General features: G+C 35.9%; 2 protein-coding genes across 2 annotated transcripts; one reads left to right on the top strand and one right to left on the bottom strand.

The window, feature by feature from the left end:
• The first annotated feature begins 42 nt into the window (after nucleotides 1-42).
• Nucleotides 43-5,248, top strand: l(2)10685 (5-methylcytosine rRNA methyltransferase l(2)10685). Its single transcript, XM_076124342.1, has 10 exons — nucleotides 43-212; nucleotides 281-467; nucleotides 842-1,085; nucleotides 1,625-1,806; nucleotides 2,129-2,257; nucleotides 2,610-2,793; nucleotides 3,141-3,261; nucleotides 3,639-3,763; nucleotides 4,211-4,348; nucleotides 4,811-5,248. Exons 1-10 carry the CDS (start codon nucleotides 126-128, stop codon nucleotides 4,956-4,958), a joined length of 1,545 nt encoding a protein of 514 aa, XP_075980457.1. The 5' UTR covers nucleotides 43-125; the 3' UTR covers nucleotides 4,959-5,248.
• On the bottom strand, nucleotides 5,249-19,479 carry LOC142979440 (sialin-like). Its single transcript, XM_076124343.1, has 11 exons — nucleotides 19,277-19,479; nucleotides 15,149-15,342; nucleotides 12,996-13,086; nucleotides 12,224-12,372; nucleotides 10,132-10,279; nucleotides 9,711-9,880; nucleotides 9,095-9,244; nucleotides 8,587-8,719; nucleotides 8,028-8,183; nucleotides 7,128-7,213; nucleotides 5,249-6,699 (listed from the first exon to the last, which is right to left on the bottom strand). Exons 1-11 carry the CDS (start codon nucleotides 19,308-19,310, stop codon nucleotides 6,523-6,525), a joined length of 1,488 nt encoding a protein of 495 aa, XP_075980458.1. The 5' UTR covers nucleotides 19,311-19,479; the 3' UTR covers nucleotides 5,249-6,522.
• Nucleotides 19,480-20,046: the final 567 nt, after the last annotated feature.

Here is a 20,046-nt window from a genome sequence, read left to right as displayed (position 1 = left end):
TCACGCAAACGTCCCTGCATAAAACGAATCATAGCACAGCAAACGTCAATATCATATGGCAGTAAAACTAACCTCAAATACCAAATGAGTATTATTCAACAAAAACAACTTTATTATAACTAAAAATGTTAAACATTTCGAATGTCTACCGAAGTACTACAATATCAACATATTTACTACTGCAGGCTCGATGCAAATCCAAGACGCACTGGGTAAATACTCAATAAATACAAGTTGCTAGATTGTTGATAAAATTTTATTAACTTATTGTTATTTTCAGGCTAAATTAAAGAAGAAAACGAGTCCCAAATACAAGGCACTAGACCATTTCAATGAGTTTTACGGGTCAGTGTTTGGTGACAAATGGATACCTATGCGCGAGGCTTTGCAAAGACGTTCAAAGTATGTAGCTATTGTGAACAACTATGGCGATGCAGAAGAGACTGAAGAATATCTTAGTAGTAGAGGTATATAATATACTATTCTTTGTTTATTTGGTTAAGTATAGAATAAAAACATACTGTGAAAAACCCATATAGCATGAGGAAAGTACAAGCTGATAGAAAAAGCTTATGCATCATAATCATCATAATCAAAAATCAATATTTTTGTTTACTAGCCTAAAACAACCCAAATAGTGTTGGAATTAAATGTATTTCAAGTAGTATTATTTGGCTAAATAGAAGCATTAGTATTATTGGCGGAATTAGGTATGAAGCCAGGATCGCCATGAAGCTAAACAACAAGGTTATTTCCTTCCAAAAAAATAAGACTTCTTAATAATTTTTACTAAAATTGGGGTATTTAACATTAAATAACTTTTCTACATTTCTAATTACAGGTGCACACTGCCTAAAAAAACTGATATCAATACAGCAAGAGTTTCACAAACAATACAACCCTGAAAGAATTGTAGAGAAGCCTACAACCATAGAGGAGAATTCAGAGAAGATCAGAGAGTTCATGTCACAGCAGCATACTAGTGAAATATCAGATATTTACCCACAGAGTGACAATATACCTGAAAGATTAGATATGCATGAGGAAGAGAGCAGGACTGAACATATTAAGAATAAGGAGAAACTGTAAGTAAATACTACCATAGTAGATTTCATAGACAGTATAGACACACACAAACATTAAATCAGGCCTTATTCCAAAGGGAAATTTTCATAAGGAAAGACTAGATAACACCAATTGCTATGATCCTAACAAATTTCCTTTGCTTCATTCAATGTAAAATTTGTTTGATCTGATGATTTGTTACATTGTTAAAGCTTAACCGGTCAGAATCGAAAAGTTCTAAATTATCTCATAGAGAAGAACTTTAAGGGACTTTAAAGAAATGTGGTAATTAATGTCAATACATATATTGCCTAAGCAAAGCACCAAGTGTAACTTTATATAATAGAGACCGTCTTTGTTAAACACTTAACTACACTACACTAATAGACAATAAAGATCTTATTTCTAAAGAATGTGTTGCAAAATAGAGATAATAAATATAATTCAATGAGATTTCCTTAGATTAGAATACTGGTACTAAACAAGATAAATAATTATTATTGAACCAACAAATTAAAAAAAATGTTTATTTATTTTACAAATTTCCTTATTTTTTCAGAAAGAACCAACCCACTAGGACACTAGAACAATCAATGGCGGAAGCAGAGATAGACTCATCAAGGATCATTGACCCCTCACTAGGAATGACTAATGAAGCCCTCTACCAGTTCCTGCCTGCTACCAAACTTAAGGGCATGGAGGATTGGGTGCCTGAGTCTCTACATTACTCTTATTATTCTAGTGAGTATTACCTCCTTTTTCAAATTTTATAGTGTGTTTTATTATTTTCCAATATTTATTATCATTTAGTTCATCAAGACAATTAGTGTTACATTTAGTAGTTATAAGGGATTGATTGACATGCTGTAATAAGCTTAGCAAGTGTTACAGTATGTGCTTTATTTTATTAAAGGAATTGTAGCCTTTGCCAAGCTATTCTAAACTCTGAGATATAATACCCAGAATAAGTAAATAAATAAACACATGAAAAGTACTCCTTTTTCCAAATGGAGCTGTTGATTAGTTAATTATACAATATTAAATAAATTATTTAAACTTTCAGAGGACAAAGACTTCCCATTATTGATAGAACCTGAAACAGAACTGAACTACCCAGAACATTTGAAAGTGTACACTTATGAAATGGAGAGTGAGTCAACAACCTTCCCTGAACCTAAGAGATCACAAACAGGTAAGGTACCTGACAAGAAAACTTGAATAATACAAACACTCATTTATATTTACTATGCCTCTAGGATTAAACAGAAGTTTTCTTTCTTTCGGGTAAGTTGCATTTTATGCACGAAGGTGTACCAAGTGGTCATCACAGTTAACAATAGTGTCACCTCATTAGAAAAATTTAAAACTTTTAAAGAAGTACTAAGTCTTTTGGTATAGAAAATCAACTTTTCTCTTTCTATTACAAACGTCATAATAAAAAAGTGGGTAAGGATTGTTTCAAATACGCCATCTCTGGTCTATTCCTGTCCCTATGGTAAGAAGGCGTGATTTTATGTATGTGCGTAATACATTTTACTTCTCAGGTGTGTTCAACTACTACCCAATGGACTGTGGCAGCGTGTTATCCGTGCTGGCATTAAACCTGTCAGCGGGAGACAGAGTGTTAGACCTGTGCTCAGCTCCCGGCGGCAAATCACTCGTCATGCTCCAGACTTTACTCCCCGATGTTATTATATGCAATGATATCTCTATATCTAGGTCTAATAGGTGAGAAAACAATATATTTTTTACAAAGTATAAAAATTCATCTAATATTTTTCACAAAATATAAGTTTATTTTTCACTTAAAGATTTAATGATCACTTTCTCGGCATAAGGATAACTGCCTGATGCCATATATGATAGTCAAAATGACAGTAAGTGTATGAAACATTTCATGGACAAAGTTCACTCATACTGCAACCAGTAATGGTGAAACTGGCTACATGTAACTTGTAGTAATGTAGTTACAAAAAAGTTAAACCCGTAGTTTAAAAGGTTTTATAGTGTGATTTGATTTTGATATCATAATTTTAACACTTACACTTAAATAATATGTGTATTGTTGTTTTTAGGACTCAAAGGATGTTCCGTGAATACCTGTTTGATTATGAGACAAGTAACAAATGGCGCGAACGTGTTCTGTTCAAGCGAGTCGACGGACGCTTCTATGTGGATGACCAAGGATTTGATAAGGTACCATTACATAACATATAACTTTAGAAAAACATCAAAAATTCCCGTGTAAACCTTCAGAATAAGGAACGTCAATTTATCGACACATAGATGTTATCTAAAACTTAACGGCTAAAACAAAATATCTATGCATCAAAACATATAAGTTTTCTAAAAATTGTTACACGTGCAAAAAAGATTCTGCGCCGAATCTTATGGGCCTTATCTCATAGACTGTTATCAACGATATTTGTTTGATGATCAAAACATTGATGCATAAGTGATCATCCTTGCTTATAAGACCTTGTATTGAAACCGTAGGGCATTCTCAATACAGTGCTGATGTCTTTGCATATAAAATAATCACTTATTAAGCAAATTAATGTTATATTTTCTAGGTTCTAGTAGATGTCCCGTGCACGACGGACAGACATTCAATGAACGAGGATGAGAACAACATATTCAGACCAGACAGAATAAAAGAGAGGCTCAGGATACCGGAGATGCAGTCACAGTTGTTGGTGTGAGTTAATTAATTTAATCATCTTTAGTTATATTATATTGTATATTAAAATTAAGATATACTTTGAAATCGATACGTTCACAAATTATAATACGTAGGCTATCATTTGTTTTAACAGTGGAGGACAATGCCGTGTATGCCTATATAAAAGTTCTTGACAGAATGCAAAGTCGCAACAGCACTTGGTCAGCGTGGTGCTCTGGAGGAGACACTTATCTAGTAGTAGAATAGAAACGGGTTAAATTATTTTCATTCCTTTTGTTTATCTATTTGTATGCATAGCAAGTTTTAGCAAACTTTGAAAAATGATGAAAATAATAAATAAACTATTTATTTTAAGGCATACGGCACTTTGTAGACAATATAACTGTTCTACAACCCTTCTTGATTATGTCATACATTTACTTTGAAATAGGTAAACAAATAGACCATGTTATGTATTCACAGTAACGCGTTGAAACTCGTCAAAGTGGGCGGCACGGTGGTGTACTCGACGTGTTCGCTCAGTCCGGTACAAAACGACGGCGTTGTCCACATGGCGCTCAAGCACGCCTTCGAACAACACTCCATTGTTACTACTGTCAAGTGAGTTAAACAATTATTGATGCTTTTGCGTACTGAAAGGGAGGCCTATACTCAACAGTGGGTGGAAACGGGCTGTTTAATACTTAGATAAGTAAGTTTAATAATTAGTTAGATAGATAGATGCTTTCTCATACTTATAGCATCCCTTTTTAAAAAATTGTGGTTAACGTACACACGCGGCGCAGTAACTGTAGCTCTGCGTGCAGTGGGTTCAAATCTCACCCCGGAGATCTAGTTGGGGGCATTCCTCCTCTGTGTTAGGCTTGCTACACATCGACAACTGTATATCAGTTCGGCATTATTCGGCCTAGGCGGGCGGCAAAACCGAATATATCTAGATGCACCCAATCGACACAAGCCGAACAAGTTTCGAGTCGGTTGTTCGATAAATATTGCCGAATCGAATATGTGTGAAGCAAGCCTTACGAATATCAAAATCGTCATTAATTATTCATTTTCCAGAGACATGACGTCATCAATGGCGGGACTAAGCAGTACACTTGTACTGGGCACAGGTACAGCTGCACCTAAATACGGACAACTAGTAACGCCATCTATCGACGCCAATTTTGGACCTTCATACATTTGCAAACTTGTGCGAGTTAGATAGAAGAAGTATGTGCTATTTCGCGGATTGCATACCTTAAAGTTAATTAACACATTTTTTGAGGGCATGCAACGTCCACCATCCGCACTTGGTCAGCGTGGTGGACTCAAGAACTAACCCTTTCCTGGTTCAAAGGGAGACCTTTGCCCAGTAGTGGGACAGTCACGGGTTAAAAGTGTTGCCACAAAGAAATAATACCCGAATACTTGCAATGGCCGACATGTAGGTCAATCTATTACCAAATGAATTTGTAAATATTGTAAATATTATTGAAATAAAACTTTTAAGAAATATTCATATTATATTTATTTAAGTATATCGTAATAATATCAGTAAGTACAAGATTGTCTTTGGTAAGCAAATTGATTACTATTAGAGTAAAATTGACATACAAAGCTTAAAGTATTTCTAATATATTTAGTTAACTGCCGGTTTCACCCTTTCGGATAGACTATCCAATACTTAACGGGCCGTAGCCAAAATATACTTGTAAGGCTGTGATTTCTCCACTTGTATTAAACTAAACCATTAGAAAAGCTTATTAAAACGACACTTTTAGATTAAGTTTGGCGAAACCGACTATTCTGATATATTTATTCAAAACCAAATATTTTCTTAATCCTTCAGTCTATAGGATATTTACTTAGAGCATTAGCTCGTTGAATTCTGGAATTATATCGCCGCGATTCTCTCGCTCGTGGAGACATCGCCATAGTTGGAAGAAAGGCTACGCTAATGATGATGAAGTTTAAGACTTGGAGCATCGGAGAATATGACTATATTATAACATTTTATTTGTATTAAAAATGTTGTAAAATTCTAGAGACGAGAAATAATTTGGTTACATTATAAATTCGATTGTCAATAACAGTTTTTGGTAATATTATTTTTAATATTAAGTACTATACAATAAATAATAAATACGTCTACTTATATATAAAAATACATTTGCAGTCAAATGACTTTAATACATTTATCAAATGTATGTTAGATTTAAAACAAACAACGATATTTTATTCAATAATAAATTACTAATCTTAGACATTTAAAGCATAATTAATAAGAATTCTGAATAATTACCTACACATTTAAAAAGTTGAAATCCATTTATAAACTTTGTCAAATACCTTTTCTATACAAAATGCCTACCTATTTACATGATAGCAGTCTATCAATGGCAGCAAAAAATTTACTCAGCGCTAAGCACTCTCACCCCAGTTTCTGAGCTACATTTAGCGGTACTTTATCTATTCAATAGCGTTTTTTATATAAGTTTAAGCACAATTGAATAGATAAACTACCGTTAAAAGTACTCAGAAACCTGGGTTAGCGATTTATTTCACTTGATTTCACAAGAACTTAAAACCGCTTTACACGATTACGACAAAAAATTGTAATCGCATATTTTATATAAGTAACCCGCGAAATATTTGTAGAGACAAACGAAAAATTGACATTTATTAAATTACTTCCGCCGCTTGTTAACCCCCGCGGCCGCTTGTTAGCGGTAGAATCTTTTGTAAGGTAAACAGGCCTAAAACAGATGACATATTATTATTCTTATTATTTAAACGTTAGTCTTCTCAATCTCTTTCAAGGGTTGTCCCTCATTCTCTTCCTTTTGATCGGCGACTCTGTTCCAGGGTTGCTCCTCGCCGGAACCGAACAGTGTGTACACGATTATCTCCACGATGTACAGCCCTATCGTCACGAAGAATATTATACGCCATGCTGATATTGTTTGCTGGAAAAATAATAAAAATGATTTTATTAAAAAACATTTAATCACAAATTATTTAAGTGGATACTTTTTTGATAAGGCAAGTAAAATATGTCGCAGCGAGTTAAAAAAAATGTCATTGGACATTGGACACGCGGTCGCCTGATTCCAAACTAACCAGAGCTTGTACTGTGGTAACCATATAACTGATATAAACTTCTAAACACATACTTATATAAATCAGATACTCGTGCTCATCACACAAATATTTGTCAGGTTTTTTTTCGTGTGGGATTTGAAGCCACCACACGCGGCTCAACGGTTATTGCGGTGGGGTGACCACGTTAACCGCTGCGCCAATTTCCTGATGTCTCACTTGTAAATATTATTAAAAATATTAGTAAATTGTGCAAAAGAGTTTTGGACTTCCTTTTTACTTTTTATTTACTTACATTGTCATGTGTTAACTTGCCAACGAAGATAGGAACCACGATGCCTGGTATAGTAGCCACTGTGTTTGTTAGAGCTACGAGTGTACCTGAAAAATAATAATAACAATTAAATAGGTATTCAAAACGATAGTTAAAGGGCAAGGACATACAAGGATAATGTATTTATATTGTGGTTACTAATGCGGTTAGTTCTAGACCTTTGTAATGACCTATATTAACAGACTAGCGTTCTTACTACTTTGCTTGCGTCACATCAGAGAATGGGTCAAAATTTTCCCAGTTTTTGGAAAAAAATTTCTGATACTCTGTTCCTATTGGACGTAGCGTGATGCTATATAGCCTATAACCTTCCTCGATAAATGGGCTATCTAATACTGAAATATTTCTTCAAATCGGACAAGTAGTTCCTGAGATTAGCGCGTTCCAACAAATAAACTCTTCAGCCTTATAATATTAGTGTAGATGGACACACTAAATATCAGCAGTCGTAAAATGCGACCGATTTTGTATCAAGTGACTCTGCGGAAGAACAAACACAAGAGGAAAGGGCATGTCATGCTTTTTTATTGAAGATCGCTGTAGCCCAATTCAGTCAATGATTTACTTTGTGCATTATGTCGGAATTCCATCTGCGTGCTTTTTGTGTCATTTCTTAGGTAGTACTAGGGTAGGTCTAGCTAATCATAGTCACTTATGGCCCGCGCGCCACGCCCACATGTCCCTTCCTCTTGTGTTAGTTATTCTGTGACTCCATGTGACATGCGTGGCAACAAGATAGTCAAAGATTTTTATTTCCACCCAATTTTGACATCTTGCACGACAATAGACATGCCTTATTTCCTCGCGTCTGTGCTGTTACAGCAACGCCTAGTGTCCGTAGATATATTGTAAACAACTCACCAGCAAAGTTAGGAGCGATATCGATATGGTTGGAGAGGAACCCGCAGAACATGCCGCCGATGCATGTGACGCCGAGCGCCATGAGAGCCACGGCCGCCGCGCGGTTACACCCGATGTAACACAGTGATAGGAGACACAATGCCGGGACTACTGATGCTGGAGGGGAAAAATGTATGAGATTAAAGAAGAAGGTTTTATATGAGGTTGAAGATCATTTATTTATACAAAAGACCTCATATTATATACTAACAATCAAAAATCATATTTACAATTACACAATGAATAAAAAAAATTGAATAGGCTAAGATTGACTCCAAAGTTTAGATTAACTAATGGAAACTTTGGCTTAGGTATGCAAAATGGTATTACTGTTTCCATTTTCTCTTTGAAAGCTATCAATAATAGTCTTACATATTTTTTTATGAGCTCTTCAGCGTAAAATGGATACAAAGTATTTTAACATTAAAGAATATCACTGCAATACGACATGTTTAACAGCGTGAGGTGGCTAATGAAAATAATTTTGCCAGCAATATTAATGTGAGTCCATGTTTCTTACCGAACAATGTGCCAATTTTCCTGGCATGGGTGGTTGTGATGAGAGACTTCCCGCGCAACCAGTCTAAGGTCCTACTCAGACCTATGCTGAAGAACCACAGCGTCAGGAAGGGTAACGCCGTCGTGACCGCGTTCTGAAAGAATATTACATTTTACTATCTATTTAATAGAAGGGAAAGTTCGGAAGCAGAGCTTTAAGTTATCATTGATTACGCTGTAATTATTGAGTATCACGCCTTTTTGCCATAGGCAGAGACCAAAGATAGACATTTATAACGATCCTTAGGTTACAATTTTCCCTTGCCCCATTCACATCCATACATGACCGCAATACATTCATCAATTAGCTTACAATTTTATTTTGACAAAACCTAAAAAAGATCCAGATTTTGCAATAATGGCCATGAAATTGGAAAAAATACGTAAAAGATAAACTCATAATATCAAATTCGTTTAAGGGTGAATCGACTTATTATGTACACTAGTATGAAAAACCTTGTCCCACTGACCTCAGTCATGTTGAACTTGAGGACCTGCTTCATGTAGAAGGGCAGTTCTATGAGTAGCATATACCAGCCCCAGTTGCTGCACGTGTGAGCCACGAGGATCGCGAGGAACGCCGGCGACTTGAGCACCGCACCCCACGGTACTGGCATTTTCTGTAAACGAAAACGACATCTGAGTTATCTGACTTAAGACGTTCTTCAACTCAGTGGAAAATTTAGCTCTTCCCTGGTAATTTAGTCAGTTTAAAATGAATCACACAGGTATACGCCCATAACCCGATCGGACCAGCAAGCTTTATGTTTCTTGCCATTTCTTCTCAGAAGCTTTTGCGAAACGACCAAAAAATTATATGATTATTTCAATGTCACGAAGTTTACGAAATAAAGGATATTTTGAATTTGAACTTAAGACCGATGCGCGATGGTCGGGCGTAAGAAAGACTTGGCCTTACCCGAGCGGGATTTAAAACTCTGCGAATCAGTCACATTCATTACAACTGAAACACAGACGCATAAATAAAAGTAAAGTAACTGTAAAATGTTCGCGGTAGTATGCGAAATTCATGCATGTTAAAGTCTTTACTTTTTGTGTCTTCCCTTTTTACATGACATGGCGTACCTTATGTCCAGCACTGTCTCCAGCCTTCCCGCCGAGCGAGGTGATGATCATGGTCCTCTCTTCTATGCTCATGAACGGCTGCTGCTGCGGGGAGTCCTGTATCAGCACCGTCCACAGCACACACCAGATAGCAGATAGTCCACCCATCACGTAGAACACGCTCTCCCAACCTTTAAAATACCTATACATGAAACATAATGTCTTTGGTCTGTTTAAGGCGTTTACCAGTTGCGCTCACCGGTCGGTAAACGATCCGTAGGTCAAGCAATTCGTGTCTTTTCATGCTTTTGCATTGCCTCCATGATTCCGATCGAGTAGAGATTAGTAGATAGTATAGTCGAGATCCAGAAGTACAATTTCTTCCCCTGCCTCATTCACATACATGTTAAGCATAATATTATACTCAGTGAATATTTCTTACCAATATTAGCAGTAAGTACTCCAGCCATCAACATGGAGATGACGGTCCCGAGAGAAGTGCCCGCGTACACCAACGCAGACATGACACTGCGCTCTGCTGGTGGCGCCCATTTCGACAGCAGCACGTGCATCGCGGGGAAAGTCACTCCCTGCAAATGTAAATATTAATAGTAAATTTCCTGTTGAAAGTAGCATTTACAGTAGGAGTTGATGTCGGGCGGCCGGTCGTAAAACATTAGCCAAATCTCTTTCTTGTGTTTTTGAATGTGGGATAAACACAAGACAATTATAAATATTATTTAAAGTAGCATTTATAAATCTTTTTATAGGCTTGGCTTTTATTGGTTTCAAATCATCATCGTTTTTTTATCACACAGCTGTGTAAATAATACTTTTGTCAACATTTGTTATTATAATATTTTGGAATGTCAAAAACCAATACAAATTAAATCACAATATTTTAGCCAATTAATTCTTTATTTTAGCTAATTAATCTTTTCCCATGAAAAATGTTCAGTTCTATGGTGAAACTGCCCAGTAACTGTATCTTTAGGAACTAGGAAGGCTATCACATTGAACTGAAATGAAAACTTGAAAGGAACACAATAGTTTTTTTTTTCTTCATACAATTAATCAGCCGTTCTTGATTTGTGATTTATGATCCATTCAAATTATTAAAAGTAAATAATATAAGTTATAATAATTATTTATTCTCCTAACAGTGAAGGAAAACATCCTAATGAACCTGACGTTTTCCTTCACCAGTAGAACAATAAATAATACTGAAAACCTTGCATGATTAAAAGATTTTAACTCGTTTTATTGAAGGGCATGCAGAGTCCCCAACATGGCCAGTCTGGTGGACTCAAGGCCCAATCTTCCCCTCGCTTGAGACGAGAACCTTGCCTAGCAGGGCTATTAATGGGTAAAAAAGAAATAGATAACCACATCGTTCTTTAAAAGACAATAAAACTTTAAACGTTTGCTTCATGTCTAAAATTATTATTAGTTCATGGCATACACCGCGCAATAAAATCGTTCGAGTATACACACTGAACACCAAAGGCAATTGCAGAAATTGACGTCAATAAGAAGCTCAATATTGTGATCCCAATACGACACTTGCGTGTGTCTAATTAACAATTACCTACTTTCTTAAAACCATACAATGAATTTAAATTGACTCTATACTCTATATATTATTATGAGAACATTTGATTCAGTATTCACGCCTGTAGTAGTCTAATGCAACTTAATTTCGATTTGTTGGCTTCGATTCCCCCAGACGGGCCAATTGTTGTTTACTGATTACAGTTTTTCTTAAGCAAGTGTTTGACAACGTGCCTGCGGCGGTATAAGCACTTGAAATTTAATTTACGCAGTATTCTAAAATGCCATAGGTATGTACTTCTCTACATCTTCATACAAAACAGTAGTTTGTCCAAACTCGATTCACATACTGTCAGACATAATGTCACGCCTTTCCCCATAGAGGTAGCCGGTAGGCAAAGACCAAAGCTTGGGACGATTACGAATACTAATCAACACCGGTTACGAGTACTAATCACCTGACCTTTTACTTTTCTTTTTGAAACTGTTACTAACTCAATATTTATCGTTCCATCGACATTCGTCACGCTGACATTAAAAAAAAACAATGTGCTACAAATCATGTTCGAAAAAACAAAGCAGAATTGTTATTTGTTATCAAATAGGTATGTATTTACTCCTCCGTACAGGGTCTCGGTTCATAAACCAGATAACTGGATTGTGGAGGTCCGATAGGCAGTCGCTCCATGTAACATACTGGTACTCAGCTGCATCCGGTGAGACTGGAAGCCTACTCCAAAATAGTTGGAAGAAAGGCTAGGCTGATTTTAAGTACATACTCCTCGGGCCGTCACCGGCTGGGACGCGGAGTATCAAACTGGAGGTATCGCGTCCTGGCCATTTTATGGTGACTGTTGAAGGGACACCGTCAGGTTTTAAGAACGGAACCTCTAGCCGGCGGGAGAGCCCGACAGACCCCCGCTCCTCCCTGGAGCGGGACATGCAGTAATTAATTCTGACGAAAAAAAAAGAAAAGTACTTACTCCACCTATGCCTTCGCCGACTCGCATCACCACGGCGGCTGCGTAATGTGCCTCTGCCATGACTGGCGTGAACAGAGTGCATACCACGTTGATAGTCACGCTGAAGAACATCACCCATTTCGCTGAGAACAGCTCGGCTACACGTCCACCTGGATATTGAGGACATTTTAAACAAAGTTTCTTCTGATTTAGTTTAGTTAAGATTTTTTTAATACACTAAGAATTACGCTTGTGTCGCGGAAAATTTAACAAACGTACAAACAACGGCACATAGTACAATCACACCCGAAACAATTAGATGTGGATTGTTCCGTGTGGGAATCGAACCCATGACCTCTCGACGCAATGGTAGCGGCGCAAAGGCAACAAGATAAATATTAGGAGTAAATAAATAAATAGTATTAATCTAATTCAGGTAGATTCTTCAAATAACTGGTTATTTTACTGTAGAAAATTCGTTTCTTGATTAATTATAAAACTTAAACTAAGCTAATTCATATAGAAGTGACTTTAGACTAAAGGTCTATGGTATTGTGAATTCGAACTCAGTGGTCCTTTATCTATCCACATGAGTAATATATGACAATCATCCTTATCACTGTTACTACAAAATGCCTATTTTGGTAAAGAGCAAGCTTTTACTCTTTGATAAAACATTATCTAAATACCACACCACGATTATTTCTATATTAATTGCTTTTTGGGATAGATTCTATTAGATAAGTAAGTATTTTCAACATTCATATTCTCACAAAAACTTTAGTTTACGCACCGGGTATTTGAGAGACGAAGTATCCCCAGAAATAACAGCTGAGAACGATGCCTTGAACATCCGAAGACCAGAGGAACGGACCATCTAAGCTCTGTAACAAAAGTAAAAATAAAATCAATGTGTCTACGCTGAACTGATCAATTATTGCGAGACCGGCTACTATCACCTACTCCCTAATTCGTAAGTAGGGCTCCTACACACATATTCGATTCGGCATAATTCGGCCTAACCGTTCGGTAAAATCGAATATAAGTAGATTAATCTTTGGGAAAAATGCCTTTTCTAATTGATATTTAAATATTTTCGCAATAGCCCGGAGTCTGGTAGCGTGTCCGGTAAATGGTAATAGGTTTGCTCCCAATAACATGGGACTTAATTAGTCCGTGATCCGTAATGACGATATTAAATATCGTCAACGGGTCAAACGTGGATGTATTTCATACACCTCTGCCTACACCCTTGGCTATAACAGTCGTGATATTATATTATGTGTTATATGTATGTACTGTGTGTGTTTACATTTCCACAGAACTAATATCTGTGTCACCTCCTTCAACTAACATTAAAGTTAAGTTTAATTTCATAATAAATAAAATCCTCCAGGATTATGCAGACGGTTTGGAACTGAGCCAGGAGTTTAATCTGGCGATATGACCGTTCAAGGTCGACTATTTTCATATGAACCTCGTTTTGTTGTTGATGTATTGGTTTGCAACATAACAATGCACCTTTGCGTAAATAGAAAACAGAGATATAAGAGTAACATTTTAGAAAGTTGAATTTCAGAAGTATTTCATGAGGTTTCATGAGGTATGTAAGCAGACCATTCTTAAATAAAATTATTTTCATCTTCTTTTTTGGAATACATTAATGCTTTGACTTTAAGTAAAGTTAAGTTTTATAGAGCCTTGGCAGTGGCATGCAAGATTTATCTTTATTATGATATTTTATTCCCCAATTCAACCAGCTGTATCAAAGAGATCATGGTAAGCTGCAAAAGCCTCGAGTCGGTGATGTTCTAAAATAACTCCTTCGCCAGCCGTGAAACTTGCATACAAACTCTCTATTAACATGACATTTCCCCGTAATGTAATTCGTACAATGCACCACATAATTAACGGGAACAATAAAGTCCAAGAAAGCACTCGGCAATAAGGTCAAATGAGACGATATCATCTCAATGATTTACTACCACATTCACATCACAAATGAAAACGTTCATTAAATCAAAGTTTACGATCAAACTCACTTCTGTTAAGAATTGGGTCGAATGCAACTCGCAAAAGGAAAACAAGGTTGGAGAACCAGATTTTCTGGATCGTGCCTACATAATAAACGAACTCCTACACGGCCAGCCAGATGCTAAAGTGAAAACTTAAGCTAACGCATAATAAATATTTAGATCTATCAGATCCTAAGATTTGAACCACATTGACCCCCGGTTTCTGAGGTACATTAAGCGGTAGTTTATCTATTCAATATCGTTTTTTATATAAGTTAACGCTATTGAATAGATAAATTACCTCTAAATGTACCTCAGAAACCGCGGGGGGTTAGTATCGTCATCAGATAATCGCAGGCGAGTAAATATGTATGTGTTTATTTAAATACACCGAGGTTTAATACATGCAAAAATAGTATGACGCCTTTTTCCCATAGGGGCAGAGAGTAGAGACCGAACGCCACTTGATACGATCCTTACGAACTTTCCTTGCTTCATTCACATCCATACATCTTAACATACAGGTTTCCCGAGGTTTATTTCTACCTTAAAATATCTGCATGTTTCGTGTAAAGTCAAAATCGGTTCTGTCACTTTTAAGGGGTGCATAATAATATAGACAGCTGCTTTGCAAATCTAAAATCTATCATCCAAGATCACTTAAATAATTGAATTGTGAAAAATACTTCTTCTTATCGAATGATGAAAGAATTAAAAATCCCTTTATGTGGCGTAACGACTGTTATGTTAATCGACAACAAGACTGACCGGGACTAACTTTTACGTGCCCTCCAAAAAACGGAGACGCCCACATATGTCACATATCTATGGAATGACAGCGCCAAGGGTCGCTTAACCCAGATCGTTTACCGATCGATGAGCACAACTGGCTGTAGAAAACTCTATAGGCTGTTATATATGGTATACTCACAACAGCAGCGCTGCCATTAGTAGGCATACACTCTTCAGGTGCCGCCGGCTTGCTGGTATTCTCCTGGTGCCGGCCAAGAGCCGTGTGGTTCAGCATGCCCACCATGGCCACCGAGAGGTTCACCTTCAGCCCGTACACTATCGCCATGCCTATGGAGCCGAGGATGGCTAGGATGTAGCGGGCTGGCACGAAACCTGACAAAAAACAAATGGTTTTTTATTAGGATTTGTTTTTCTTAAGTTAACTAGTGCTTTGTAAATTGAAAAGGTTACAAAAATATGAAAAAATTGGACTCAATGTCCCTAACTTGATTGCTTTCGTGAATTTACAAGTGATGTTGGATACTAAATATTTCAATCCAGATACTGGCATTGTTATAGTGGTTCTATAATTCTATATTTTTTGTTAATCGGCATAACCTGCGATAAGCTCGTAATTATAAGTCAGTCTTATGTTGTTTTTTACTCATGTGATGTAGTATGTTTCATTTTAGTAGTTGTTAGAGCAACAATTACCTTGACAATGTAAGTACTGCGGTAAATAGAAACATATCCATTTAATTTAATTTTCAATCTATTTAATTAGATACTTTAATCAATAACATCAGTGTCAGTAGTGCAATGTAAACATGGAACCATTTAGTGATTAAATACTTCGCGTGGGTGCTAGTGTATGAAAGTGACACTCTATCTACTGTAGTCTGTATTGAATCATGATCGTACTGATAGCGCAGTGCAAGAATGCGTGATAAACTTTCCTCTTACGAAAATAAACATGGCCCAATCGGAAAAACAAATATTTAAGGACCACGAATCCATATGATAGGGATTTAATTTGGATGGAATGAGTTAAAACCATATCGAAATCAAATGCTTATTTATTTTAACACAAAATGTTTTCTAGTTTTCTGACCTTATTTCAAATTATTACCTATTTTACCTAACCAGTATAGTAGGCCCTACATTATTGAGGTCCAGACATACATACATCCATAATAGTATAGGTGCCTATTATAATTTTCATCTGTTTATGTATTCAGTGACGTCCAAAGAAGCCGGTCGGTCAGTCACCGATGCGCTTCTTGTCACGTATGCATTTTGGCCTCGAAGTAGCTTTTGACATTCCGAACCAATCGTAATAGCTATGAAATCGACACATAAGTACCTGAGTCACAGACTTAATTGTTACTGCATAGCCTGTGTAGGCGTCGAATATATAATTAAATAAATAATAATATAATTAATACGTACCTACATACTAAATAAAATCTGTTAGTTGGTGGGCAACCGAAACATTATAATTTTAGTGCAAAATGTGTAAATTACGAGGAACAAATCATTTTCCTTCGTATTGATATAATCTCGACTCGACATTTTATTATCACACTTACGGCATTGTATATTGTTTGAGGTTTAGGTGTTCATTTGGTTTTGGTTACAGAGCAGCTATTCAGCACCTAGATCCGATCCTTTTTGCAATTCAAAAATGTATTCCTTTGTCAGGTCCTATCCCATGCCTTTGCAAGGCCTCAATGATATAACTATAGCAGCTGGAAACAGGTAAATTCCCAAAAGTTCAATTCCCGAGAAAAAAACGATCAGTGTCTTGAAATAGTAGCATTAGTAGCGATACAACATGAGTACGTAATGTAAAAATAGTAAAACTCGTGTCGAATTAAGACACACCTCCTTTTTTTAAAGACGGTTAAATACTAGTGACGTTCACAACTTCATGATGCAATCAAAATTAAATCATGCAATCACTACTACTATGAATAAGTACTACTGTAACTACATACAATTATAATCAGGTACATACATTATGTACATCATAAGTGTTATGTGTAATGAATGAGTCAATGTCTATAAAAGTGTTGGGACTGGGAATTTTACCGTTTTATCCTTATTTCGTGACAATGAGATTTTACGCGCGTATCATCTCCGAGAATACTTCAATACAATACCCTACTGGTTGGAATTTATATCCAGTATATTCCAGGTTTTGATAATATGGGTAATAACTTGTGTTTAGCAATGTTAGTCTGAAGATTAATTTGTTTTCTCAAATTCCCTAACGTTCTTATATGTATTCTACCTTAGTATGTACTTACGCCTTACTTACATTACGTGCTTACATTAGAAAAACTGTCTATTTCGGTATCTTGTACAGCTTTGACAGTAAATCTTACATAGCGACCTTCTGTTAAATAATAAATATACTTGTGCTACGTACATACTTACTTATATCAAATTCACTTTACCACTATTTATCGATCTAGCTTCCTAGACCAAAAGTATTGACTAAAAATGAAAGCTGAATGAAATAAAAGGTGAGGTGTGCGTACCTTTTTTGCTTTCTGCGAATTCTATATCGTTTACCCCAGAGCTAGGGCCAGCTTTATCCATAATATTTATATTTTATTTATTATTTACGAAGTTCTTCATTAATGACAATGACATAATGACGTTAAGAATATTATCTTTGTGTGTTGATATGCTAATGACCAGTACCTACTAGAAGAAACGCACAATTTTTTTTCTTACTTCCCTGGCTTGTCTCTTCCTAACTGTCTCATTTCTGTCGTGAGTAATTGTCCTTATGCGATTAAGCTAATACTCTTCATATTAAATGATTAACTATATAGGCATATATATAGGTTCTATATACATAGATAAAAACACGCCTCTTCCCATACTATGATCCCTTTGGCTACAAACTTTTTTAGGTTTATATATTCAGGGTTCAAGGGTAGGTCCTATAATTTATTTTTTTCATAGACATTTTTGGAGTTCCTACCTACTCACACAAACTGTGATAAAAGTTTAATGTCGTTTAAATGGAGCATGTTAATGTTTTGTACTCGTATTATCGTAAACGCAGTCGCGATAACAATGTAAGATATCACCGTGAAACTTCCCCGAGCTATTTTGTATACTTATTTACAAAAAAATACAAATTACGTACTCTCTATTTTTCAATAGAGTTTTTTTTATCAATAGTGCTTTTTTTTCTTAGCCCCCGACTGCGTCACTACTGGGCAAGTGTCTTCTTCCGAACAAAGGAGGACATAGGCCTTGAGTCGATCACGCTGACCAAGTACTACAACAACATTAGTACAACTACTAATGAGTTAAACAAATTAATCAATATAAAGGATCATAAATAACAACAGCATACAATTAGTTCCTTGTAAAGAGACATTGTTTCCTTATTTATTGACGTGTTGGATATCCATTGCAAGAGGCAATATATATCACTTTTTAAATTAAATTCATTATTGTCCCATTCGGTGCAAGGGATTTAACTCAGAATTAAAGAGGAGCTGAGCCATAGTCCACCATGGCCAAGTGCGGGTTGGGTAGGTACTTGCACTCTTACGAAAATTCTTGTTAAATTTCCCAAAATATTTTGCAGAATGAAAACTATGTAGGTATTACACACGTTAATAATTACTTAAATATAAGACAGATATTATGTAAGTACAAGTGCCATATTTTTTTCAATCTAATTATCCGTGATTCCACGCGAAGCGATTTTATCAAATGTTATTATTATTGAGCATTATTCAAGTAACAATACACGTCTTGTTTATTAGTGTAGGTTAATAATGACTATACTCTAGGACGCAAGTCCTGTGACCTTCATAAGGTCATGTCATTGTGGTTTTCCTTCGTCCTTGGCTTTCTAGAGGTCATCCGTTTCAGTTCAAGGTAAGGTAAAGTAGAACTAAACAGGACACTCCTATTTTTACCGGTGCCATGAAAGTTTATACGCGGCGATAAAGTTGTTATTAAGTTAATTTGACAGAATAGCTTGTACCTAAGTAGGTATATAAAAACTTACCTCGTTACAAATTAATCATAAATAGTATTTTGCTAACACTTATTTTATAGATACTGTGTCCTAAGATAGGTAAAATACATAAATAGAGTTACCTAAACGCAGATAGCTTAGTTAAGTACTTTGATTTTCTTAAATTTAGCGAATAGTGAAAATAAATAAGTAGTATCCATTTGTTATTACCTATCTATAGGTAGGTACATAATTCTAAATATAATTAAATAATTTACAGCTATGTCAGTAATTTAAAAAAAAAGTAGTTAACTTATAAATAACTTAAGCACTTACGCCCCAAAACATTTCCTTTGGCTGGCACATCCATTATTGTGTATTGTTTATTTTTTTATAACATCTATGGAATTATTTTTAATTCACATTCACAAAATGTTTCGTTCGAAAATCGCACTATTCTCGGGAAAATGTTTACGCGCGCGTCTGTCTGGAAAATCAAGTACTGACTGGCCGAACAACGCAACGTGGTTTTATTATGGCGAAATGATCTGTAATGCCGGCGCGTCTGCTTTATTTACTTTATATATGGACGGAGAGACGAACGTGCTAAGCGCCATGCACCCAACGAATTTCAGCACGTAGCGTCATTCTCGTCTTATTTGAGCTTTCGCGCCAATAAAAGCTCAAGGTGACCTTCAAGCTTCAAGTCCAAATCAATGAAATTTTATGCTCCCGAACTTTTGCGTGATGGGACTTTTCCATATATTTTTACTGTTCTTTTAATTAAAATTCTGTATCAGTAGGTAGTTATTAGTATAAGTAATTAGTTTCCTACTAAGCTTGAAACATCTCATTAAATAAAGGCCTCTTGTAATGGTAGGAGTAAATGGAAATTGTTAACAAATATTATGTGATAACTTAAATTATATTTATCTTGTTAGCATTAAATAAGTGTTTCAATCAATATGCCTAGGTAAATTAATAAGGCTTAGTTTAGCCCAATTATCCAAATGAGCTTAACAAAGTTTAGGTATCGGGAAGTTCTGAAAGAAAGAAATAGCTTTTAACTTTGAATGAGCATGGGTATTGCTTTTCTTTAACCACTA

Source organism: Anticarsia gemmatalis, chromosome 16 (assembly GCF_050436995.1).
Source record: "Anticarsia gemmatalis isolate Benzon Research Colony breed Stoneville strain chromosome 16, ilAntGemm2 primary, whole genome shotgun sequence".
In the NCBI taxonomy this organism is placed as follows: domain Eukaryota; kingdom Metazoa; phylum Arthropoda; class Insecta; order Lepidoptera; family Erebidae; genus Anticarsia; species Anticarsia gemmatalis.
The sequence above is the reverse complement of the archived record's forward strand: the minus strand, read 5'-3'. Positions and strand labels throughout refer to the sequence as shown.

Bases quoted from the DNA above. Each gene is read 5' to 3' on its own strand.
- LOC142979440 (XM_076124343.1), bottom strand. From the start codon at position 19,310: ATGGATGTGCCAGCCAAAGGAAATGTTTTGGGGC. The intron at 13,087-15,148 runs GTGAGTATACCA...CTTTTGTTACAG, and splicing joins CTAATGGCAGCGCTGCTGTT to AGCTTAGATGGTCCGTTCCT. The intron at 8,720-9,094 runs GTCAGTGGGACA...ATATTCTTTCAG, and splicing joins TCAAGTTCAACATGACTGAG to AACGCGGTCACGACGGCGTT.